Consider the following 26144-nt stretch of genomic DNA (forward strand, 5'->3'; position numbering starts at 1 on the left):
GCAGCCTGTCCCACGTGGGGACATCACTAATGGTTCAGATGTTTTTCTTTATATTTAGCTGAAATCTGCCTCTGTACCTTGAGCCCATTGTTCTCAGCCATTCCCTCCAGAGTTGAGCCGAGCTGATGTAAGACCTCTAGCTCCAGGGTTCTTTACCTTTTTCTTTCTTTTTTGTCACAGGCCCCTCTGACATCAGTCTAGAGGAGCCTGTGAACCATCCTCTCAGAATAATGTTTTTATATGCATAAAATAAAACATAGAGGATTACCAAGGAAACCAAACATTAGTGAAAATGGAGATGTCATTTGTTTCCCATCCAAGTTGGTGAAGTCCTTGAGATCTATGCAGCAAGCCCTTGGAGGTTCTGTGGACCCCTTGTTCTAGGTAAAGACAGCGATCATCGCCTCCATGCTGACAAAACATCCTTGGTCTATTTAACTGGTTCTAATGTGATATGCTCTTTAATCCTCTTACCATCTTGGTCATTGTCTTCTTAATATGCTCCCGCTTGTCAGTGTCCTCCCATACATGTAGTGCCCAGCTTTTTGTGGCAGCAAAGGATTGGAGACAAAACGGGTGCCTGTTGGTTGAGAGATTTCCCAACTCTCTGTGGTGCATTAATGTAATAGAATACTCCTGTGCAGTAAGAAATGACCCACAGGGACCACGGGGATATTTGTGAACTGAAGCACAGTGAAATAAGTGAGACAAGAAGGGTGGTGTACTCAGTAAGTAAAAAGATAATGTCATGGGACTCCAGGGCCTGTCAGGGTTTGAAAGCTTCTCAGGCCAGAATACTGAGCAAATAAGTCTTGTGCTTGGGTTAAAAAAAATCGGCTTTGCTAGTAGAAGATGGGTGAGGTGTGGCTGGATAGCCATTCATCTGAGTATGATCTGGGGATCTTCGTGGATTACTAGCTCAGTGTGAATTATGTTATGGTAGGCCAAAAAGTCAGTGTGATAGTAGACACAGCCTCCAGAAATAAGGAAGTGATTTTCCTGCCTGTCTTCTGGACAGTGTCCATGTCTGGGTGCCACATAGTGGGATGAATATTGATAAGCTAGAGACCATCCAGGGGCCTTGAATTCATGCTCTGTGAGGCTTTGGTGAAGGAATAAGCTGTGATTATTGAGAAGAAACCATTCTTTACTTCGTAAAGGAGTTTCTTTAGGTATGATTCTTTAAGTAGAACTATTCAGAAGTACAGTGGGCTGACTCAGGAGGGGGGTGGCTTTCCCTTCATTGCAAAGCTTCCAACAAAGGCTGTGGATCACCACCTGTTGTGTTTGTTGTAGAGGGTTCCACCCACTTCCTCCAGGGATAGGTGGAAGTAGATGGCCACTGAGTTTCTTTCTATCTCTGGACTTCTAAAAAGAATTCCTTTCAGATTTATTGAGTAAGTATTTTAGCAAATCTTTTGGGTGTATGACACTTTATTGGGCACTACTAGACTGCTAGAAATGAGTCTGATAAAGGCCCTGCCTTGTATTTTTGTCCTTGTATTTTGTCCTTGTAATTTTCTGGGGAGGTGGGCTGTGCGGGCGTTCAGGGAAGACTAGTACCTCTGACATGAGGGCTGCTTTCTGCCTTTTGTGTCTGTTGGTCACCCAACTCTCACCTCTGGCTCCAAGAAGCTGTAGCATGTACAGCAGCCACACCATTTTGGTAGATGGGCTACACCAGGGTGAGGCTAACTGACAGGCCTTAAACTGGTTGGTGAGTTAGGGGTTTGTTTAGGGGGTTGTTTGCATGGCCAAATGGGCAGATAAGAATGGCCATGGAGGTGGCTGAAGCAGGTACTCTGGAGCTCTTAGAGCTTGGTTAGATGTCAAAGACACCAAGGTCATCCACTGCTTCCTGAGCCATTACCAGTCTGCTTGTGTCTTGCCACTGGATTCAGATGACTCTAGAAGAGAGAGTGAAGCTGACAACTTTACACAATTCTGTCCCACTTAAATCCAATTTATGTGTGAGTCAAAAGGCATCACCCATACCATTTTACCATTTTTATATATCTCAAAGTCCTGTGGTGACAGGCAAGTGATGAAGCAGCAGGTGCAGATACATTGGGAGCTGTAGTCACAACCCTGCACATGGCAGCCCAGGCCATAGGGTTGTCTTCTCACTGGAAGTAGCAGGGGGGTTCGGCAACCCCTGGGCATCTGAGCAGCCTTTTAAGGACCACACTGCCCATTTCCTGGTTTGAAGAAGGGGCTAGAAAGGGTGCCCTAAACACTTCTCTGCTTACCCAACCCTGGCCTATTTATTGTGGCAGGCAGGGCTCCCACCCTGAGGTCAAAACACAAAAGATGTACAAAAACTTTTGTGAAGATGATTCCACTCACTGTTGGTACATGGAATGTGCACATGCTTATGGACAACATGAAATCTAGTAGACCGGAAACACTAACAACTCTTGTTGGGAGAGAACTCAGCAGGTATCGTATCCAAATAGTAGCCCTGAGCAAAACAAGGCTGGCTCACTGAAGTCAGAGCTGGTTATGTGTTTTTCCAGAGTGGCCCAGTGAAGGGGAGTGCTGTGAAGCTGGCGTAGGTTTGGCAATCAAAGCTAATCTAGTCAACAAGCTTGTATGCCTCCCAAAAGAAGTGAGTGACAGGCTCATGACAATGAGATTGCCGCTGGAAGCAAAGTGTCATGACACCACTTCAGTTCCTGTGCTCCCACCATGATGAATCCTGAAGAATCTGAGGAGGATTTGGAGACCCTCATCATCAACGTGCTCAAAGAGGGCGAGCTTGGAATTCTGGGTGACTTTAATGCCAGAGTAGGCATCGACTGTCAGATGTGGGCAGGGAATGTTCTTGGGAATGATGGGGTGAGGAATAGCAATAACCACAGTCACTGCTGAAGACTCGTGTATCTCATGACCTTCTCAGCACCAACACAAGCTCCCATCGACTTAAACACAATAAGACTCCATAGACGCGCCCTCACAGCAAACATTGGAATTTAATAGATGGTGTCACTGTAAGGAGAAAAGACAGAATGTGAGAGTGATGAAGGCAATGTGTGGCACAGAGTGCTGGGCCAATCATAGGCTTGTCCTCTCCAAGCTAAACATTCACATTTGACAAAAGTGGCGGCCCCAAGGCGAGATGACTACCAGAAGACTTACTATCAACAGATCAGAGTCCTTCTCCAGTGGGGAACAGTTTGTTGCTAACTTGGAGGAAGAGTGGAGTCAGCACTTGGTTGGCAACAGTGGAGCAGCTTTCAGAGATCTGGTGTACAGCATCACATTTACTTATCTGGGGTGGAACACTTACAAATATCTAGGTCGGTTTGATGAAAATGATGGGGACATTCAGAAGCTGCTAAACAAAAAAGTGAGAAGTCCATAGAGCTTACCAGCAGGGTAGTTTGTCCTCTATAAGAAGGCAGTGTTTAACTTTACAAAGTAAAGTGCAAAGCTTAGAGAGATGCAGGATTCTTGGCTCAGTGAGAAGGCAGATGAAATTTAATTTTATACTGATAGTAACAATCCAAAGCACTTTTATGGTGAACCGAAGGCTATTTATGGGCAAAAGGCCTATGGTGCATCTCAGCCACTCAGTGCTAATGGAGCCATATTGATTACTGATAAGGACATGATCTTGAGGAGATGGGCTGGACACTTCCATAGCATTCTCAACAGACCATCATCGATCAATGCTGAATCCATTGACTGTATATCTCAGGTTGAAGTCAGTCCCTCTCTAGCTGAACTTCCAACTAAAGAAGAGGTTTTGAATGACATTCGGCTCCTCTCTTGTGGCAAAGTATGGGGGGTCCAGTGCTCATACAAAAGCTGACTGAAATCTTATGGGTTATATGACAAGAGGTTATCCCCTAGGAGTTCAAGGATGCCTCCATTGTCCATATATATTAAGGAAAAGGAAGTATGTTGTCCTGTGATAATCACACCAGAGTGGAGGGGTGGAGGGGTGTGTGTCTCTTTCTCAGTCACTGCTGGCAGGATTCTTGAGTCCTCCTTTATAGATGGCTCCTTCACCTGGAAGATTGTCATCTACCTCAGAAAGGGCTGAGGGAGAGTTGATGTAATGTTTGCTGCCTGATAACTCCAGGAGAAATGCCAGGATCAGGACAGACGTCTGTACACAATGTTGATCTCACCAAGGCCTTTGATACTGTCAATCGTGAGGGCTTGTGGAAGATCTTGGCAAAATTTGGTTGTGTGGAGAAGTTCATCAGTATTGCACGCCAGTTCCATGACAGCAGGCTTGCCTGGATAATGGATGATGCTCTTCAGTTTGCCCAGTCACCAGTGGGGTGAAGCAGGGATCTGTGCTTGCTTGCTCCCATGCTTTTTAGCATGGTGTTTTCAGTCATGTTGTCAGATATCTTCAACGAAGACAAGAACAGTGTCAAGGTCAGCTACTGCACTGATGGTAAATTATTTAACTTGAAAAGGCTACAAGCCACATAGTGCAAATGGCATCAGGCTTTTTGCAAAATTCCCTTTGGAGGAAACTGGTAGCATTTCAGGTATGACTGAGTCACGTTAGTGGAAGCATGATGTAGGATTCCAGACTTGTGCTGGCAAAGTTGGTGATCTTGGTCTCTGTTTCCTTCTCTGTCTTGACCGGGCCAATCATCGGATCCCAAAGGTGACGTAAAGGCAAGACTAAAATAAGTACTCTGAGTCCAGAAAATGGTTGTCAAGATCAGGGTCAGGACCTCAAATCGTTGTGGCCCAACCGAGGGCCAGGATCTGACAGGCCTTGAGGCCAGTGTCCTCACTTGTCAGAGATCAGGTTGGATCAATAATATCCTCAATGGCACCAAAATCCCATTTTTTTTTTTTTATTGTGCCCATACTTAAGGACCTCCCAATTTAGTTAGAAAGGCAAAATGAAGCCTTAACTTCTCCGAGGTCTAGAAACAGTTGTGTGAGCCAGCCCTGTCTTAGCTGCTGGATTAAAGTGTCCATACAAGCTGAGCACTGTGAATGAATTATCAGGTATAAAAGAGACATTTCTCTTTGTTTCAAATTTGGCAGGCCACCTTGACTTAGCTAATGTGCGTCACTACAGCTTTTGCTGGCATTAGAAGATTTGAGTTTTCTTCCTGAAAAAATCCAAAATACATTGGATAGATCGGATAAATGGATGTGCCAACTTCCATCTGGCTCCCAGTAAGGACAGCCCTGAAGGGAGGTAGAGAAATAGGATAAAATAAAATGACTTTCAAATGCACCAGGATAAAGTCTTATTACTGAGATAACCTTGGTTTTCTTTTTAAACATGTGGTTGATTTTATTTTGGGGATGAAAAGAGAAAGGAAAAATAGGACCATCTGTAAGAATCTGGCCTTTTAAAGAACACAGCTTCAATTCTGAATTACATTTGTCCAAGAGGATTTGCAATTTTTCTGCATCTTGTCATGGGAGGCAACCTTGGTGCAGCTGTCGAGTTTGTTGCTGGTCTGGAGGGAGTCATTTTACTGATTGACGATGCTCTGACTTTCATGGCATGCCTTTATTGAACTTCCATTTTTCCAGGTAGCTAGGCAGGCTGTCACAGCTCCCTATTTACTATGTCTAAGGTCATTTTTTTCCCTTCCCACAAGGGGTGGGTACAGTAATGTCATTGTCCTTCTGTCCTGGAATATGTGCCGAGGTGTCAGCACTTGGGGTGCTTGGTCCCTTGGAGATGATAGCATCCAAGGTTCTTGTTTTACAGTGTGAGAATTCAGTCCCAGCCTGGGGAAATCATGGAGGTAGGACAGGAACATAATTCTCTAGCTCCAAAGCAATGGACTTTCCTCCTTGAGTTGTAATTACGAAAACTGAATCTTAACCTTTAATACAATTGTCAGATAATTCCACTGTTTGATACCTTTTAACCAGGTTGTCCTGAAATAGCCAAGGGTCCTTCAGGCATCGGACAGAGCTGAGAAGGGGCTGCAGCCTTTCCACGTCTGTCTTGTGCTCATGGCCCTGTTGGACTTGTTAGGATGGAATCAAAACCATAGCAACCCCTCCTCATCTCACCTAAGTGGACTAAGTGAGCTGCCTCTGTGTGCTCAGCTGCTTAGAAAGGAGGCCTTTCCTGGCAAACAATGACAGGTTGCCATGACCTCCCAGACACCCACATCTTGTTATAGGAAAACCAGAGCTACCTTGATGCCCCTGAGTCACGCTTCAGTTCTTTACATTTTTCTGCTTCCAGTGGTACACACCATCTTTTTTAAAGAGGCCTGTCTCTGAGGTCATCTTGGAGTAATTTGGGGTTTCCGGAGCTAGCACGGCAACCACTCAGCACTGACCGGGTGGGGTTGGGTTTGGGGTTGGGGTTTGGCTGAGGCGGAGGCAGCAGCTGCCAGTTTCTCTCTATCCAGGCTTGAAGGATAGGGCTCAGGCTGTCAGAGGCCTCCTGAGAGTGTGCAGTTGGGAAGGGCCCAAGTGGCAGGACCTTTCTGTGGTATAGGGCTGGGGATCTGGCCGTTTGATGTTTATGCCCACCACTCCTGTTACTCCAGGCTGCTTAGCTCAGAGAAGCCGTGTTAATTAGGTAGCGTAGGGGTTATTCCAGCATGGTGCAGAGATTTTGAGACAAGCAGCTTGCCTCAAGTCCTCTGGCTGGTCCATATTGGAGCAAGGGTTTGAAGCTAGGGCTCCTGACTCCACATCTGGCACTTGTTCTCCTTCAGAGGCCGTTCCCCTGTTGGGAAGACCCTTTTTCAGGGCCTTTCCTTAACACTAGAGGAAAGCTGTTAAAGCACAAGATGAGGTGGTGGTGGTGGTGGTGGTGGTGGTGGTGGTGGTGTGGTGGTGTGGTGTGGTGTGGTGTGGTGTGGTGTGGTGTGGTGTGGTGTGGTGTGGTATGGTGTGGTGTGGTGTGGTGTGGTATGGTGTGGTGTGTGTGTCTGAACTGTCTGTCAGGAGCCCTGCCGGCTGCCTTGGAAAACCACATGTGAACATTATCTCTATTCTAGTGTAATTTTATTTGTTTTGTTAAATTTGTTTCCTAACTACCTTTAAATTTGCTTCTGGGGAGCATGACAGGGTCACGAGGGCCTTTGGACCTGGGTTTGGCACCTCAGTGTTCAAGCGCTCTGAGTGGGACTGCCTGGTACATTTCTCTTGGAGCCTCTTAGGTCCCCAGGCACCTGAAGAGCGTGACTCATGTATTGGTTCAAAAGCAGCAGCTGTTTGACTTTGCTTCCAGCCACACCTTTCCCTGGCCCATCTTCCCATGGATGGAAGCAGTGCTGCTGCTGTGGCTGCCGGGGATTGCTGTTTGAGAGGCTGTGGCTCACTGCACAAGAAGTCTTCCCAGTCTTGGGGAAGCTCTTCCAGAGCTCTCAGCATTTGAGCAGCTCAGACATCTCATTTCCACTGAGGCTGCAGAAGTTGAGGGATTGGTCTTTTGTTGGTAGCTACTGAGTGTTGGTTTTCAGGGGGTTTTCCAGCATCCCCTATTGGTGGATGTGACCAATGTTGTGGGAGGAGCACTAGTCACATCCCTAGAAGAGGGGATTCTTTGATGGGGACATTAGAGCCTTGAAGATTGTGTGGAGTCATTTGTGTTCCCCTTGGTAGTGGCAGAGACTCTAGGAGCCAGGTCCACCTGGCATTTGTGCTTTAGGTGAGCTGGGTTAAAACTCTGGCCCTGCCACCTCTCTGAGGCTCACTTTTCTCTCATGCACGATGGGATGGCTGGAATAAAAGACTTAATAATCCACGAATTTCTGCTCTTGTTGGTCCCGTTAAGGATTTTTGGTCCCATTTTTGGCTTTCTTGGGGGCTGGGCGGTGGGGCAGTCCTTGGCAGCATGTGTCTAAAGAGGTTTTGTCTTTTAGTTGCTGAGACTTTTATTTTCCTACATTCTCATTGGACCTTTCTCTTCTATTCTTTTTTCTTGTGTCTCTCCTATCCAACTGTAGTCATGTTTAGGAAAAAGTAGCATGTCCTGTTTGGGTAAAAAGCTCCATATAAAGCAATGACTAGAAAGCAAGCAGTTCTGGGCTTCCTTTGGATTTTGATTTTGGCTGCCCCTTTGTGCAGCTCCTCTGTTTCTCCAGTGTACTAGTTCTTGGGTCATCCAAGGCTTGGTGTGCTCATTCTTGTTCATTCTAACATTTGTGCCTTCACGTTGGCCCTCTTTGTAGCTGGGTATTCTTAGGGCCATGGAAAATCTGTACGATTGACATCTTTGAACCTGAGAAGGTGACTTTCTGCTGTGATTGTGTTTCTCTTCACAGGATGGGACCAGAGACATCTTTATTGATGGAGTTGTTGCCCGGAACAGAGCTTTGAATGGTGACGTGGTGGTCGTGGAACTGCTGCCCAGGGATCGGTGGAAGGTTGGTCTTGTTCCTGCTTTGTTCCCAGGCTTCTCCGGTCTCGTTCTGATCTCTGGAGCCTCCTTGGGCTGGAGAGTTGGGGCAGTGAAATGAGCCCGAGCCATAGTGAGGCCCCTAGCTTGCCCTTCTGCTGGAGTATCTCTAGTACTTCGGGGCTTTGGGCTTCCACCTGATTTTCTGCTGTTTTTGCTTCTTCAATTCCTTGTCCTGCCTATCTGTGAGGGAGAAGAGGAGCTTTCAGAGAGCAGGCCTCGCTTTGTATGCCCTGAACTCACAGCAGGATGCTGTGAAGGATGTGCAGGAGGGAAGGCAGTGCTGGGGAATAGGCTTCCATGTCTATGTCCAGACTCTGCTGGGTGCCCTGCCCCTTTGGAGGGTGAAGGTGATGATAGCAGTGATAACTCAGTCACTGAGGGGGTGTTGCAGCTCTCTAGGTCTCTCGGGTACATGGTGGGGGCTCATCTATATCAGGGGGGTGCATTTCCTCCTTGGGTATTCCCGATGCCTAGTAGCCAAGGAGAAGGCTTTAAAGTTTGCAAAGTGATTTTTCCCACAATAACCTTGTGAACTAGGGGGTATGAGGACTGTTGTTCCCAATGTGAAAAAGCTGAGACTCAGAGAGGGTAAATGACTTATTTCCTGTCCAGCCAGTGTCCGAGGAAGGACTCAGAGCAGCTCTGATGGATGTCGGGGCCTTTGAACTGGTTCATAAATTGGACAAATCCCTCAGCTTCTCTGGACCTCAGTTTCCTCATTTGTAAATGAGGACTCTAGGACATAGATGGATGAGTGGGCTTCTTCCAGCTCTGGACCTCTGATCCTTTTGACCCTTGGTTAGCTTCTTTTTTGAGTTTATTCATGTATGACAAGTTGTATATTTGCTTTCTGCCCTTCTGATTCTGTTTCTCACCCATTTCAGTATTTTTCTGTCTGGTTGCATGTCTTGTCAGCCTGTTCAGGAGAAAGGATAGACTGTGTCATGGCATGTGTCAGCAGATCAGAGCCTGGCATGGTAGTTGTGGCTTCCTCTTCAGGTCTGTCTACATGGATTGCGGTACCTGGACCGTGCCCTTTGCAAGCTACTTGTCAGGCTCACCTAGTACAGGGCCCTGAGTAGGCACGTCTCTACTTGATAATAACCATCCCTTTAAAGACAGATATGGGACAGCTGTCCTGCCAGCTCTGAGCATGTGCGGCAGTGTTGTAAGCTGCTGGGATGAAAAGCATGTTGATGGGCAGATGGGCCCCAACCTGGTCATTCTTAGTCTCTTTTGGATTCATCCTCTGTAGCTCCAAATCACCCACTCTTAGCATTGAATTGGATTGGATGTAACTGAAGGAAACTGACTTGAACTAAGCTTTTCTTGATCTTACCTTATTATGCTCATGCTAGACTAAAGGAAACCCTGTGGAAGTGGTGAGACCTGGCCCCTGCCTTTCCCTAGTTGACAGTCTTATAGGAAAGATGAGACATTAGATAATTCTGAGCACATGGAACAGTGATGTCACACAGAAAGATTATAGTAAGTGGAAAAATGCATCTAAATCCACTTGCTGTCTTTTCCATTTTAGAAAAAACAAAATAGAAAAATAGAGGCAGCCGAAATCAGTGGGAGTTACGGATCAAGAAAACTCTGTGGAGGAGCTGGTGATACGTGAACTGGGGAATCAGGTCTCGGCAGGCAGTGGTCACAAACTTGAAAAAAATGCCATGGTCGAAGGGTGGAGTCATGGAATCACTCTTGGATTTGGGAGGGCACTCACAGGCTGTGTTGTCTAATGTTCATGTGCTTACATGGTCCCCAAGCCTTTTCTTTAGGGCCTTTGGGGAGGGGCAGTTGACCACTTCCCAGTGCAATCCATTGTGTGTGGAGACAGCTCTGATGGTTAGGGAGTTTTATCTTATGTTCAGTTGGAATCTGCCTCTTCATAATCACTTCCTCTCACTGCTCCAAGTTTTGCCATCTAGGGACAAGCAGAATGAGCCTTGGCCCTCTTCTAAAGGATAGCCCTTCATCTATTTGGGGAGAGTTATTTTGCCTTCCCAGAATTGTTTTCTCTCTGGGCTAAAAACCTCTTGGTCCTTGTCCAGTGTGAGGTGGAGACCTTTCATCATCTTGGTATCTGGACCCTTCCTGGATTCTCTCTACCTTATCAAGCTCCCAGAACCGAGCCCAATGCTCTGGGGAAGGTCTGTGGAGAGCAGATGGTGGCAGGCCTGTTCCCTCCCTTGCTGACTGAGACAGCCAAGTGTCTTGGCTCTAACACATAATTTTCTTATTTTAGTTGAAAAAAATTATTTTTAAAAATTTTTGAACTTAAAAAAAAGGAGTATTTTCTATGAAACTGTGAATCTTCATGTCATGTTACTTTCAGAATGTCCTGCTTGTCTCTGCTTCCCTCTTAACTTCCTTTGGGTCTCTTCTGTTCATAGAACATTTTTTTCCAATATAGCCCTCTTTTCCTCCCCCTCTGTATTGTCTACTCTCCTTCATCCCCTCACTCCAATTAAAAAACTGAAAAGAGGAAAAAAAACCACCTTTGTAACAAATGAACATTGTCAGGCAAAACGAATCCACATGTGCTTATATTCAGCAACCTCCATTTGCTCCACCTTGAGGTCATCACCTGTCGGGGGCTGGTGACATGCTGCATCCCTGTCTGCCCTTCGGAGATATAGTTGGGGTTCACCACATGGAGCAACTTCTGAAGGCTTTCAGAGCTGTTTGCTCTCCCATGATGCTGGCCCTGTGTACATTGTGCTCCTGGTTCTGCTCACTTCCCTCTGGATCCCATCCTATTACCCAAGATTCTTTGCATTGTCTGTCTTCATTTCTTATCACTTAGTAATATTTCATTACATTAATAGACATAACTTATTCCCGTTCCCCATCTCATGGGCACTGCCTTAGATTCTAGTTCTTAACCTTTCTTATTCTCTTCCCTTCTCCAGCCCTGTCTTCAGTGCCCCCAGGATCAGGAGGTTTGTTTTGCTTGAAAACTCACTTCCTGATAGTACCTTTCTCCATAACTTCCCCTCCCTATCGCCCCTTGTTTCCTTGTTCAGTTTGATGTGTTTCTACACCAAACTCTGTGTGTGCGTGTGTGTGTGTGCGCGTGCGCACGCGCATGTGCAGCTCTGTGAGGTTAATCTGGTGACTGTGCTCCTCACCCCTTCCACCATATTTGTATACTCTTCTTACCTCGATGATGAAAAAGAGCCAATTTAGCCCCCTTCTTTTCTATTCTAGTTTATTCTGTTTGCTCTCTCCCTTCTCTTTGCCCTTTTAAAACCCTCAGAACAAAAGTGGTCTGTATCATGTCCTCCATTTTTCTTGTTTAGCTCTCCCTGTATATTTAAAGACTAAAGTTCTGAAGGGGTCTTGTTTGTTTCCCTCCTATTCAGATGTTAGCTTTACAGCATCATGCAGCCCCTTCCAACAGCTCAGATAAATCACTTTGACGCTTGTGTTTGCATTTCAAGTTTGTGCTCAGTTCTAGTCTTTTCATCAGAAATACTATGAATCCTGTCTTCCACTAAAGGTCCGTTTTTACCCCACAGGATTATACTCAGCTTTTCAGGGTAGGTTTTTCTTGGTTTTGAGTCTCTTTCTTTTGCCTTTTGGAATATTGTTCTCCAAGATCCTCTCATTTTTAGTAGAAGATAACAGTACTTATGTGATCCTCTCTGTGATTCCTTGATACATGAACTGCCTTTTTCTGGATACTAGCAGGATTGTTTCTTTGATGTGGATACAAGACAAAAAGAAAGAGTCTTTATACTTGTTCTGCATTTATTGTTGTGGTAATGTGATTTGGCTTATTGGTGTATATGTCATATTGATTATTTTCCTGATGGTGAACCATCCTCATATTCCATATATACACATATATTCTTATATACACACACAATTTGGTAATAATAGATAATTTTTTTAAGTGTTCTTTTCTCTTGTCAATATTTATTTACTGGCGTGTGTGTGTGTATGTGTGTGTGTGTGTGTGTGTGAGAGTGTGTGTGTGTGTATTATCATTAATTATGTTGACCTCTAGTATTTTTTAATCTTTATCTTTTCCGGGCTTTGAGAGTGAAAGCATTTTGCAAAATACCACCTTTCTGTATATTATAAAACAGTCCATCTTAATGGTTTCCAACTTTTTGTGTATGAGGACTCCATTTTAATGTTAAAAAACTTTAAACAAGCCCGTATTATAATAGTGAAGATTGAGAAAATGCTTAATGAAGAGAAGTCTGAATTGGTGGAGCTCTTGCAATAACACAGCCCACATGTTGAGTCCATGTAATATAGGGATCCCTTATTCTTTGAAGGTAGAGGAATTATATGAACAAACTCAGTGGGTTGCCTATCCAGTTCTTGCCATGATCTGGACAACGTGCATTTTTCAGCCACTTTTTTGTGTGTGTAGATGGCAAACTAGTACATTTCTCCTTTTTTGAATTTCACTGGAGAGGCTTTGTGGTGTTTCGGGCCTCCACAAAGTGAGTGTAGTGTCATGTGTGATGAGAACTAGTTGTGTCGTTACTTTTTATGCCTGCATTAAAGAATAATACATATCCATTACATGCGTTATTTTATAGACTAAAAGTAGATAAACATCATATCCTTTCATGATTATCTGCATTATCAGAAGTATTCATGGTTGTTTCATATTTACTTGAAAAAAGTATGTGCTCCTTGATTTTACCCTCAGGTGTTAAAGCCAGCTCATGGTACAGTCTATTCTGTCTCCCCTTACTTATAATTTCGTTTGATTTGTTACTCTTTTACTGTTGTTAATTTGCTATATTCTTCTTTTTCTTTTTGGAGGCAATTGGAGGTAAGTGACTTGCCCAGGCTCACACAGCTAGTAGGGATCTGAGGGTGGATTTGAACTCAAGTCCTCTTGACTCCAGGTCTGGCACTCTATCTCCAGTGCCACCTAGCTGCCCCTAATTGGCTATCTTTTTACAAACTGTCAAGTCTTGATGAGGTTTGCTGTGATATTAGTTGGTGCCTCTACATTCAGAAGCCACATGCACTCATTCCTTTAGACATGATACTGTATTTCTTGTTTATTTCTTATGCTGCTTTCTGATTGGAGTGCCAGTTTGTCTGGTATGGTCAGTGCTCCTCTTGGTTTTCTAGATTTGATAGGGCGTGATACATTTATGGGAAATGCTACAATAACTATGTTTCATGAAGACAGTGTTTTATTGAGTTCTGCTGTTTAATCCATTTTAGAATCCTTTTTCCTCTTTGTTAGAGCTTATTCCACTAATAACATATTCTTATTAGATCTGTCCTGTTATTTACCTTTTTCATTCAATTTTCAATTGTCTTCTTGTGAGCACAGCCTGCCTTCATGGTGTAGCCAAAAGAGCATTGGGATTGTAGTTGGGGCCCTGAGTTTGAGTCCAGGGTTAGGTACTGTTACTTAATGACCTCTATGACCTTTGAGAAGGCTCCAGATCTCTCTGGACCTCAGTTGTCTTATCTGTAAAATGGAGGGGTTGGAGTAAGTGACCTTGAAGATCGTTTCCCACTCAAAGCCCCCTATTTAATTAGGGTCAGAAACACTTATTTATGTGATGCTGTTAACTTTTTCACTATCTTTAGCACTGGAGCTTGGGCCCTCTGCTTTTTGTCAAGAATGGGAACTTCTCCGTGGGATCATGGCCACTTCTTCCTCCTTTCACATTATTTACTGATCCGTTTTGTTTTGACACAGTAGGCCCTTCTTAAGAAATACCAAGGAAAACTCCTTAACAGAGTACGTTCCTTGAGAAAATGGTTTATTGATGAAGCTGGAGCTAACATTGACTGTGTTATTGAGCAGGGTTCTGCAATCTCTTTATGTGAGCTTTATTTGCCTGGTTGTAGCCCCTGTGCGCATTGCTCCTGTGCCTCTGTGTTCTCTGCTCTCCCATCTTTCATGGGAATCTTTCCGTGTTTGTATGAATTCTTTTTAATTCATCACTGCTTATGGTGCTATGAAACACGATTCTGTTTATAGGCTATCATTTGCTCAGCTGTTCTCCAATTGTTAGGTCCAGGGATGGTTACAGCTAATGCTGCTGGAAATGCTTTTGGCTGTTTGGGGCTCTCCTCACCATCACTAACCTTGTTGGCATTCAGTGCCAGCAGTGGGACCTCTGGGCACAAGGGGAGAAGCAATTTAGTAACTTGGTTTTTGCACACTTCCCATTTGTTGTTCATAACAGTCAAATGAATTCATAGATAACACTGGCAATGAATTCGCATTGTCTTCTTGGAGCCTCTTCTTCTACTCATCTTTTCCAGCATCTTGGCTAGATTCGTGTTGTACGAGTTGGTTCCACAGGGTTAGTTTAATCCACATTTCTTTCATTATTAGAGATTTTGGGTATTTTTCAGGTAGTTATCGATAGTCTCCTTTGAAAATAACTCATGCCTGACCTTTACTTGTATTTGTGTTAGTTCCTTAAAGGTGTGAGTTTGTTAGACTTGTATGAGAAAGAGTTAATGCAAAGATTGCCCTATACACGTATAGATTTTCCTCTGAATCTAGCTGTATTGATTTTATTTGTGCAAAGACTTTTTAATTCTGAATTAATCCACAAGCTGCACTCCATGCAGCCTCTGAAGCTGAGATGCAACAAAGTATGGATTGTTTCTCTGTTGCTTGTGCTAATTTTGGCCTAACAGGTAACACCAAGAAAACGCAGCCGCTCCATCAGCCTGCACCACAACACTCATACATGATGCCGTTAGTTCCAACAAATGGAGAAGTTCTGGATGCTGTGGAGAAGCTCACTTACCTTGGCAGTGTACTTTCCAGGGATGGACACATTGATAATGAGGCTGACGCACGCATCGCCAGAGCTGGCTCAGTGTTTGGGAAGCTCCGAAGGAAAGTGTGGGAGAGGAGAGAGATTAGACTGACTACCAAACTGAAGGTCTACAGAGCTGTTGTGCTGGCCTCATTGTTGTATGCCTGTGAAACCTGGACAGTCTGCCAGCCCCATGCCAGGAAAAGGAATCGCTTCCGTTTGAATTGTCTTACGAAGATTCTGAAGATCCCCTGGCAGGATAAGGTACCAGGCACTGAGGTCCTTTCTCAAACTAAACTGTCAAGCATTCAAACTCTGCTTCAGAGAGCCCAACTCTGGTGGGTGGCCACGTTGTTCAAATAGAAAACTTCCGCTTGCCAAAAAGACTGTTTTATGGAGAACTCACATAGAGCAAGTGTTCACATGGTGATCAGAAGAAGCGATACAAGGACACCCTCAAGGTCTCTCTGAAGAACTTTGGAATCGATTGTGTGACACAGGAGACACTGGCACAGGACCGCCCAGCATGGCGTGCCTGCGTCAGAGAAGGTGCTGTGCTCTATGAGCAAAGCAGAACTGAAACAGCTTAAAGGAAATGCAGGATGCCCAGATTTAGAGTGTCCACCCCAAATGTTCACACAGATTATTTGTGCCCAACCTGTGGTGGGGCATTCTGAGCTCGTATTGGTCTGATCAGCTACAGTTGGACACATTGAATCTTGACTATAGCATAGTGATGTCATTTTGGTCCTTTTCGAGAATGAAGGACAACCACCAACCAACCAGCCAGTTGATCCACAAGCAGTTATTAACTGGTTATTCTATTCTAATGGAATGGTAGAAACATCTCCTCGGGTGTTGCCATTGAGATTGGTACAGGCTCTGTGTAGGAAGTCCTCGGTACCTGACTGAGAGAATGAAAAGAGGCCTGGCCTGAGGCATGTGGTGGAGTCGGGTGACTGGAGCCTACCACGGTTGGTCAGTTCAAGTTATCATGGGTCCAGGTGTTGCACCAGTGACAGGCCTTCTGTGTTGGTGAGGTGCTTTACGCACATCATCTCATCTGATCCTCGCAGCATCCCTGAGGAGGAGGTGCTGCTGTTATCCCTGTTTTACAGATGAGACGATTGAGGCAAGTGGAGGCTAAGTGCCTTGCCCAGGGTCCCACAGCTAAGAGATGCCTGAGGCAGGATTCAAACTCAGGTCTTCCTGACTCCAGACTTGGTGCTCTAAACACTGAGCCACCTAGTTGTCAATTCTAGCAAAATTGGCTGTAAAATGAATTTATGTAAAGTGACTCTTAGTTTCCCATTTTGAATTGAGTTGTATCTGTCTAATCAAAACTCTTTTGTAAGAAGACTGAGCCTGTGGCATTTGTCAGAAAGGAGGTTAATTGGTGGCTTTGCCCAGTGGCAGTACCTGTGCCTCCTGGGACTCCCTTCTAGGACCAGGGAGGGCCTTCTAGTGCTTTCCTGCCTCTGGCCCCTTTTGGGAACCTAGGCAGCGCATTCTGGGTATCCCTCAGGCTCCTGCCGAAGCATCTACCTCTCCTGGGCTGGGCTGGCACCCGACGCTTGGCTTTCTATGTGGACTTTGCTTCTCATTTAGTTTAGACTTTTTGGTTTTGGTACGTGGAAGGGGCTGCCTTTTCTCAAGGTTTTGAAGCCCTCCAGATGAGCTTCATTAGACTGTCCTTTTCTTGAGGGAGGCTGTTGGCAGACCTATGGATGGTGACTCTCCTGGGGCCTCTCGCATTGGGGAGAGAGTGTGGCAGGAAGCAGGGGCTACTGTGCAGGCTGTGGCCTCCTCAGTGCCGCTGCTCTGGCCGCTTCCCTTTGTGTCCCCATCTCCCTGGGTACAGACTTAGTGGCAGCCAGGGTGCTTCTCTAGTTTTGTCCCGGCCCATTCTGCCTGGAATGCTGAGATTGGCGGTGTGAATACTGTGTTTGGATTGGTGCTGTGACTCCAAGGACATTCAGAGCTGACCCTGTAACATGGAAAGGGCTCTTGGGGACCCCATTGGGTTGTGGAGAGTGTGAGGTATAGTAATCTGTGGAAAACTAGGATTACTTTTATTGTTGTGAGGACTTGGATTGTTGCTCTAGGTGCAGGAGGAAATCATATTACTTGGGATGCCTGGAATTTAGTACACGCTCTTTGGGAAGAAATGAATAGAAGGAATAAATAAATGTGCTTTGTGGACCTCATCTGAAAATAGGAATTTAAAGTGCATTTCCTGTGCCATAGGGAGGAAAAGTATGGTAGACCAGGTGTTACGGGACAGTCTCAGCCTTCCAACCACAACATAGTGGAGAGGAGACCTTTCTCTTGGGAGAGCTTGGCTCCCTCAGTGGAGAACTCCAGGCTTGGAGTGCCCTTGCCTTCTTGGGCCCATTGATTTCCTTTTTTATTTTTTTTACTTGTACCAAATTCTTTATAGGATAGTTTGAAGTCTAGAAATGCTATTTTCCCTTTATTTCTCCTTTTCCCCCCATTATTTTCCTTGATGGTCTACATAGGAGTCCATGAACTTCTTCTAAAAATATTTCTATGAATGTATTTCAATACGTTTGATTTCTTTTGTACCTATTTTTAATTCATTTAAAAATATTATTCAGAGAAGAGGAGTCATGGTTTTCACCAGATTGCTAAAGGAATCCCAGACAAAAAAAACTGAGTATCTCGTTCTGCGTGTTTTGTTCTTCCGGGTAAATTTTGTTTTTATTTTTTCAGGTTCTTTAAAATATCCCTTTGATAGTTTGATTGATACAGCATTTAAACTGTGAATTAACTTTGGTAGTGTTGTGGCTTTTACTGTATTGGCCTGCCTCAGCTCTGAGCACTGAATAGTCTTCCAATTCTTTTGGGTTCATTATTTCTTTAAGGAATATTTATGATTGAATCTATGTAATTATTGAAAGTGCTCCGGCAGAGTGAGCCCCAAATCTTTTATTTATTTTGTAGGTCTTAGTGTGAGACTTCCCTTTCTTCTATTGCCCCTTGGACTTTGTTGTTATTCCATAGAAAGGCTCTTGCTTTTTGGGGGTGATTTTGTAGCCCTAGGCTTTGCTGAGGCTGCTGTCTCGGTTAGTTTCTTTGCGGATTCCATTGCATCTTCTAAGTAGACCTTGTGCCATCAGCAGATAGGGATCGTTTGGTCTTCTTGGTCTTTTCCCTTCATTCTTTTGCAGAAGTGGGCAGTGCATGGGTGTGCAACATTGCACATAACGTCAGATTTTGTTTGATATATTGATCATTTTTGCTGATTACTTTCTCCCTTTTTCTTTAAAAAAATTCTTTGTTATGAAGCATGGCCCTTTGGAAGTGGGGGTGGGAGAGATACAAGGGGATGCTTAGGGGATGCAAAAACAAAGGATATCAATCAAAATGTATTTTAAAACACTTAGTTCCCCTACTCCTTTAGGTATTTAAAATATTTAAATGGTGTGTGTTATCACCTGCATGAGGCAGGTTTCAGGGCAGTATTGGAGAAAGCTATCCAATAATTAGAACCACGTAAAAAATGAATGTGCTACCTCAGGAGATAGTTCCCCATTATGGGGACTGTTCAGGTGACTGGATGGCCACGTGTTACGATATTGTAGAAGGGAATTAATACATCTGGGAGGAAGTTGGATTAGACTCCCTTTAGGGACCCCTTTTTAACTCCAGGAATCTATGATTGATTAATAACATCTACTAGAAAAGTGTGATCCTTGACAGAATCCAGCTTTATGTGTAAGGCAAAGATGTGTTCCCACCCTCTTCTTTTTCCACTCCCAGCTCTTGTAGATAGATTGTAAAACATTGGAGGACTGAACCATATTATGATCATTTTTCAAAAACCTGGTGACTCACTTAATTGAAGAACATTCGAATTTCATGAAATCTTTGTTGGAAAGGGACCTCCAAAGCCATCGGGTCTGACCTAGACCCCCGACCAGGATTCCCCTCTCTGACATCCCTGACAGTTCCTGGCCTTGGCTCAGAGACTTCCATAGGGAAGTGATTGCTCATTGCACTTTCAGATAGCTTCAATCATTAGGAAGCTTTCCCTTTGCTGAGCTGAAATTTTGCTGTTCAGTCTTTTTCAGTTGTATCTGACTGTCTGTGACCCCATTTGGGGTTTTCTTGGCAAAGATACTGGAAGGGTCTCCCATTTCCTTCTCCAGCTTATTTGACAGATAAAGAAACTGAGGCAAACAGGGTTAAATGACTTGCCCAGGGTCACACAGCTAGTAAGTGTCTGAGGCCAGGTTTGAACTCAGGAAGATGAGTCTTCCTGACTCTGGGTCTGGTGTTCTACCCACTGTGCCACCTAGCTGCTCATACTGAAATACTAGCTGAAGCATTCTTTGTATTAAACTGCTTGTTCATGAAAAGTTATCTAATAACAATAGCTGTACTTCTGAAAAATTGGTTTCCCCAATGTTTAAAAGCAACAGGATATACTGTACTTTTTTCCATATTTTTCCTGAGAGCACCCTGAGGCTGGTTTTTATTGCTCTGGCAGGGAGAATTTTTTCTGTAGATGTCAAAGGATGCGCCTGGGTTGGCCATATGAAGATGCAGTTCTCAGCTCTGGGCAGAAACTGGAACCTTGTATTGTCAGTTCTTTCTTAACAGTAACTCAGAAGAAGGAGTGGAACGGACCAGAGTTTTGAGAGCTGAAGGGGCTAAACCTCCTTGCTTGACACTTTCTTTCCTCAGGAGAGAATGGAGGCTCAGAAAGGCGGCGGACGTGCTCGTGGATGCTCAGGTGGTGAGATACAGGCAGGCCGGCACTTATTCTACCTAGTCTCATTTAAAACTCACTGTGGAGTCAGGCCTTTTATCAACAATTCTTGTGTCATAGGTTTGGCTGAATTTTTGTAAATACAAACAAAAAACCCAAAACCTCAAATTCATTTCTATGCTAAGGTATTAGTTAATTCTAGAAAATATTTCTCAGGTGAGGGTTGGGCTTTTTAAATATATTGGCAAAGATAAAAGGGCTCTGGTTTGAAGAAATGAAGTCAGTGCAGATTGGAGCAACTGTTCTTGTACTAAATTAAACAAAAAAAAAATCAAAGCGAACATTTCTTTAATCCTTAATTTTCAGCGGCTGGTTTCCAGACCTTTCTTTTGGTCACGTTAAATCAATCTAGTATAGTAAATTGTTTCTTTTAACAGCTAGCTTCTCCTTCAAGTGATTGTTTTAAAGTCTTGTCTTCCAAATTCTTCTGTAAATATACACTCATCATACTAGGTTATGCTTAATCCAATCTCTTATATAACCACTATCATTTTGGATTGCTCTTATTTCTTGGTTCCTGTGGAATTAGTCTTTCTTAGAACTATTTGGTTTCTTGGCCTGCGTGGCAGGCCCAAAAAAAGACTTGGAGAGTAGCTTACGGTATCACACAAGGTCTCAGAGCCACCACCTAGGACAGTCTGGGCAGGTAGAACTGTTGTCACAACTGAGCATTTGCTGGATCTGTTACATGTACAACCTGCTCTTAACAGTCATCATTTTGTTTTCCCTTATTGCCAACTCTAGGATCAAACACTTTCCTTTAGAGTCTTGCCTGCTTTTAAATTCGCCTTTAGATCTGTGTAATTCAAATAGAAATGTCTGAAATAAGGAATGTACTCTTCATGGAGGAGAAGAGGCAGCTTATATTTGTACTGGGAAACACCCAATTAACATTTCAGAATGATTTCTTGGAAGATTAATTCTACGTTCTTTCAACTTCCAGGTGGTTAATGTTGGAGGTGGCTAGAAAGCCACACCTACACCAGGCGAGCAGTTCAGTGTTAGACCTGGTAATTGAGAGGTCTTGGTCTGGCCATAGTCACATGACTAGAGTTGAGTGTCAAGCCAGTCCTTGCTGTGTGTTAAGCAGCTGTGGTGGCTCACAGGTGACTTCTTTCAATGGACCTTACTCAGGCATTCTCTGTGTCTTTGGAAAGTTGTGTGTTGCTTAGTTGGTTAGCGTAGTGTGTGAATGTAGATTTGTAATCCCCACACACCTAGTGCAATGATACTTCTTATTGTAATAATGCGATAATGCTTCAGTACTTCTAGGACAGCCTCTTTGGATGTGGGTCACAGTTCCTCCACACTGTAGTTAGTTTAATGAGTGCCTGGGGCTAAAAGCATTCATGAACTGGTGGCCAGCCCCTCTGGTGATAAACTTAGCTAGCTAGACCATCCCCAGGCTTTTCCAGCTAGGTTTTACCTGTGTGAGCTTGTGGACTGTTGGCTTATTTCTTGAGAGTATTAGTCCCTTATACTTTGTCCTCAAGAGAATCCACCCCTTCTATTGCTGAAATAGGAAAATTGCTTAAGAACTCTTTGTGAGAGATAACTGTTATTAAATACCATTAGTGACATGCCTAGAAAGTGTGACCTGACCTTGTTTAAGGTTCTGCTCACTCTCCCAGCATCAACCAAGCAGTTGACAAGTCTTAACATGACACCTGTAGTGGAAGAGAACTGAGCACTGGCCAGGGAGTCCAGAGACTTGGATTCTGGAGCTGTGCGCGTGACGTAGGGCACAGCTGTCCTGCTTGCTCAGCTCCAGTTTCATCATCTGTACAGTGGTGTTAGATTAGATGTTTCCTGAGGTATTCCAATCTTTACATTCTGCAGTTTTATGAGAATGCAGGGTTACCCGCATCCCAGAATGAGATCTACACAGAGGACTTTACTGGAAGAAGATTTAGTAAGCATTCTTCTGTGTGCCTGTGTTGGTAAGCAAAATGGGCTCCTTAGCACTTAGTTCAGCAAGTGCCCTTGAAGAGTTTGACTTTTGTTTGCTTTGAGTAATTCAGTGTATTTCATTGAGTCTTACTAAGTGCTAAGCCCCAGGCTCTAACCCCTACTAGGTGTTAACCTAACCTATGTGGATGTGAACCTCCCAGGGTCCCTTAGGGAGGGGCTAACTCAAGAGCCAATCACCCGAGCCTAAGTTCTGGTCATTCAGAGGATGCTTGATGACTAAAACTCTATAAGAGGAAAGAACACAGCTTGGAGATTGAGACTTGTTGGAGCCAGCAACAGTGATGACAGCTACAGCCGAAGCCGAAGGAGCTGAAGAAGCAGGAGCTGCTGGTAGCAGGCTGACCCTCGTGTGGACTGGGGAGTGCTGAGCAAGGGCTTGAGGCCAGTGGGTAGTCTTCTTACCAGAGGGGGGAAGCATGAATATGATTTGGTTTAATGCCATCATGTTTTTCTGTAGCCTCCTGGCTACCCTTGTGAGGCGGACTTATTGGGCCTGGAAGCTTTTGGCAAGGATATTGAAATGGGGACGCTGGTTCGTGGCTCTGCTGCTTTGGAGCTTGAATAAATGCTTTAATTCTTCTGCCTTCTACTTAGAGAATTCCTTCTATCCTGCGGTTCTGAACCGTTCAGACATATATATGATTCTCTTCGAAATCATAAATTCTGCCTTCCTAATACAGTGCCTTCCATTTGTATAGCCTTGTATGATTCATACAAGTCTTTCCTCTTCACAGACTTGACGTGTAAGTAGTTGCACATGTTCTTATTCTCATTTCATGCATGAGGAGGCTCAGGCTTAGTCTAATGAAATGACACAGGTAATGAGCATCAGAGCTGAGGGTCGGAGGAGGGACCTGAACTGAGGCCTAAGGTCTCCTGACTTCCAGTCCAGTTGTGAAGTTGTCATTGTCAGATTGGCATTGTGTAGGGTCAGTTAGTATCATTGTGTTCTGTACCCCTGATTGTAACCCAGCCTGACACGTGTGAGTACCTGTACATGTGAATAAGCTACCTGATACATGTGAGCCAGGGGTCACTTGAGAGGCTGGATTAGTGTCAGTGCTTTACTGTTCATGGAAAATCAGTGCCGATGTGCGTGGAACAGGACTAGATCTCTAAGGATCTTCCCACTCCAAAGTCGGTGATTTCCCAGAATCTGCGCCATCAGTAGCACTGGAACAGATGCTCTCTGGGGATGGTAGGTCTGTCTGTGCATCTCTTGTAGCTGTCATCCTTGCCTTCCTGTGCGGTTGCCCCTGCAGGGCCACACAGTGTGCCAGGTGCTTTAGTCAAGTTCTTTTGACTCTGAGCATGGGGTCTATGGTCTCGCATGGGACATGCCATCTCATTTTCACACATTTCTTTGATGAAATCTTTCACACACTTTCTCCTCTGCAATTCCTTATTTGTCATGTGTCACAGCCTATTTCATGTTAACCTATACCTTCTCATTGCCCTCCAGGTGATCCTCAAGCTCTTCAGAGACTGTAGCATTATGGATTACATCATTATTTTCATTATATTGGCTTGTGAAAGATGGACCTTTGTTTCAGGAAGAAGCTTGAGCTCATTCACCCTGTTTTTCTCCTGTTCGTTTCTGGGACCAGCATGTGGCCAAGATTTACATAAACTGATGGACAAGCTGAACAGGCTATCCATTCAGCTACATATCATTGTCTGGATAACAGGAAGTCTTCATCTACTTTTTCCCTGTCTAAATACCTGGGCAGATTTGGGTGTGAGTGTGGCTCTCTGAAGGCCCTGTAGTATTCTGCGTCTTGTTGCAGGTAGTGCAATGTAGCCCACAACCAGTAGCATCTGGGGGACCTAACTATCAGTAGAGAACCCCGCATTCCCTTGAGTTGTGCTTTGGATCTCCTGTCTTTGGTAAGTATATGTCTCTCTTTTATCCCTTTTATCCCTAGTCAGCAGATGGTTATTGAAAAAAGCTATCTCTGTTGTTATATCTTTCTTTTTTAAACTTTTAAAAAATTAAGCTTTTATTTTCCCTTCCTTTCAGTTTTTCCTTCCTAGTTGGGAGTGGGGGAAAGAAAAAGAAAATCCTTGTAACAAATATGCCTAATCGAGAAAAACAGATTCCTATGTTGGTTGTGTCCAAAATTGTGTCTTATTCTGTATATTTAGTTCATCACCTTTCTGTTAAGAGATGAGCAGCATGTTTTATCATCAGTCCTCTGGAGTCAGGGTTGATGATTGCCTTGGTCAGAGTTCTTAAGGCTTTCAAAATTGCCTGTTTTTAAAATGTTCCATAGTACAAATTGTCTTTCTGGTTCTGCTCACTTCCTATCAGTTTATATAATTATTCCCAGATTCTTTGAAACTGTCCATCTTATTTTTCAAGGAGTCGTTTATATTTTTTATATTTGCATGAGAGCCCCTTTGTTGTAGGGTAAAGTCTTTTAGGTAACCTTTTGCTCTGCTGAAATGAGTTTTTTTAATGTTATACTAGTAATAAGCCCACTGACATCTTGTGTTCTCTTGTGTCTTCCAATCAGTTATACCATGGGAAAGGTGGGTGTGCTGAGGAATGTCACTAGAGAAGTCCTATCATCCCCCTTCTAATAGCTTCATCAAAATTGTCCTTGCAGAAGTTTTGCATGGATGGGAAAGTAGGCATATGGGTTAGAAATTATTAATGTTGGATTTTAAAGTAATAATTAGGTCCAGGATTTTTCCCATGCCTTTGGTATCCTTCCCTCCTTGAAGTACCTTGAGAATCTCTCTCACTGCCTCTGGCATTGTGTCATGTCCAGCAAGGAGCCTACTCCTCTACTCTGGTCTAGCTGCTTTATCTTCACTCTTTAGGGCCATTTCCACTTAGGAAAGGCATCCAGGTTTGGGGTATTCAGTGTCCATACTGGTGGCCTCACTGTCCGTGGTATTACTAAAATCTGCACAGATCTTTGCCATCTTTCCTTTGTTTGTTGCCCTCCTTCTAGCTTCATCCTTAAATGCCCCCAGGATGACTTTGCTTAGCTGGGTCTCTTGCCAAGCTTTCTTTAAACTGGTTTTTCCTTTCACTGCTTCTCGCTGTTTTATGAGGGGATGCTGCTCATAATCTTCCATCATGCTTCTTTGTAAGATTTTACAAATGAGTTTATAGTCTACACTGTTGTTGCCCTTGGCCGTCACCCCTCTCCTCTTGGCGAGGAGATCAATTGTTTGCTGACTGAGCTGGTTTTCAGGCTTCTCTGGTCTCCTGATTATGGCAACTGATCTACATGGGTCAAACTTCTGTAGGAAATCAATATAATTGGGGTGAGGCCCTTTCTCCCGTGTAGTTTCCATTTTTTGGCCTGATAATTAGTTTAAATAAGTCAGGTTGGAGTTGTTTTAATTGCATACTCTATCTTTTTCTCATTTGATTCTGCTAGTTTTGTGCTCATTTGGATCTTTGCTCTAAAGTTGGTGGTCTGACTATACATAGAAGCCAATCCAAGAATTTCTCCCACATCAGTAAGAAGTTGTTTCCTGTCTGTTAAAATATAATCAGTGTCATTTTTTTGTGATGTTATTTGGTGCTTGCCTCTCCAGTGGTTTCCAGATTTTATTTTCAAAGAAAGTATCTGTGATGTTATAGGCAGGAGGCTTCTGTCTGGTCTACAAGCCTTTGACTTTTCACATTTTTAACTTAGGAATTTTCATTCTTTGCCAATTTTCCCCCTTTCCTTGGAGTCACCAGGCATCAAAGCATATGTTGCTTTACTTTGGAGGATTGTAAGCCCATCTTCGGATTTCCATATATCTCCGTCTCCTGCAACATGTTGGTACTTCTGCTGATGTACTTTTCCTGGACTTCTTTTGCTGATACTTAGATGAGTACCATAACAGGAGGTGACAGATGCTTCATGAAATGACATTTCCTATTGTTTCTGGAAGTCGAGTCAACAAGCAGTTATTAAGCACTGGGGATATACAATCTTACTTTCCATCCTATAGTCCACTGCCATCTTTGGAGGCTTTAATATTGAATCCTCTGACCGTCTTGGAGACACCTCAAATTCAACATGTCCAGAATGGAACTCTTTATTTTTCTCCCTTCTTCCTCTTTAGGACTGGCTTTATATTCATTGACACCCTCTAACTTCTTGTCCCTGGAAGGGGCATCGCAATACTCTTCTTGCTTCCTCTGCCACCACCAGGCTCACCTCTCGTTGTCATCCTTCAGCTACCTCTTCTTCTCTCAAATTCACTTCGTTCAGATTTTCTACCCTGT

General features: G+C 44.0%; 1 protein-coding gene across 1 annotated transcript in view; it reads left to right on the plus strand.

Annotated features, from left to right (window-relative positions):
- The window catches only part of DIS3L2 (DIS3 like 3'-5' exoribonuclease 2), a 341276-nt gene that overhangs the window by 41692 nt on the left and 273440 nt on the right, over window positions 1-26144 (plus strand). Inside the window, exon 5 of the mRNA XM_036767849.1 lies at window positions 8229-8330. Coding sequence (XP_036623744.1) covers window positions 8229-8330 — 102 coding nt within the window. The remainder of the gene's footprint in view (window positions 1-8228; window positions 8331-26144) is intronic.

This window comes from Trichosurus vulpecula, chromosome 7 (assembly GCF_011100635.1).
Source record: "Trichosurus vulpecula isolate mTriVul1 chromosome 7, mTriVul1.pri, whole genome shotgun sequence".
Taxonomy (NCBI): Eukaryota; Metazoa; Chordata; class Mammalia; order Diprotodontia; family Phalangeridae; genus Trichosurus; species Trichosurus vulpecula.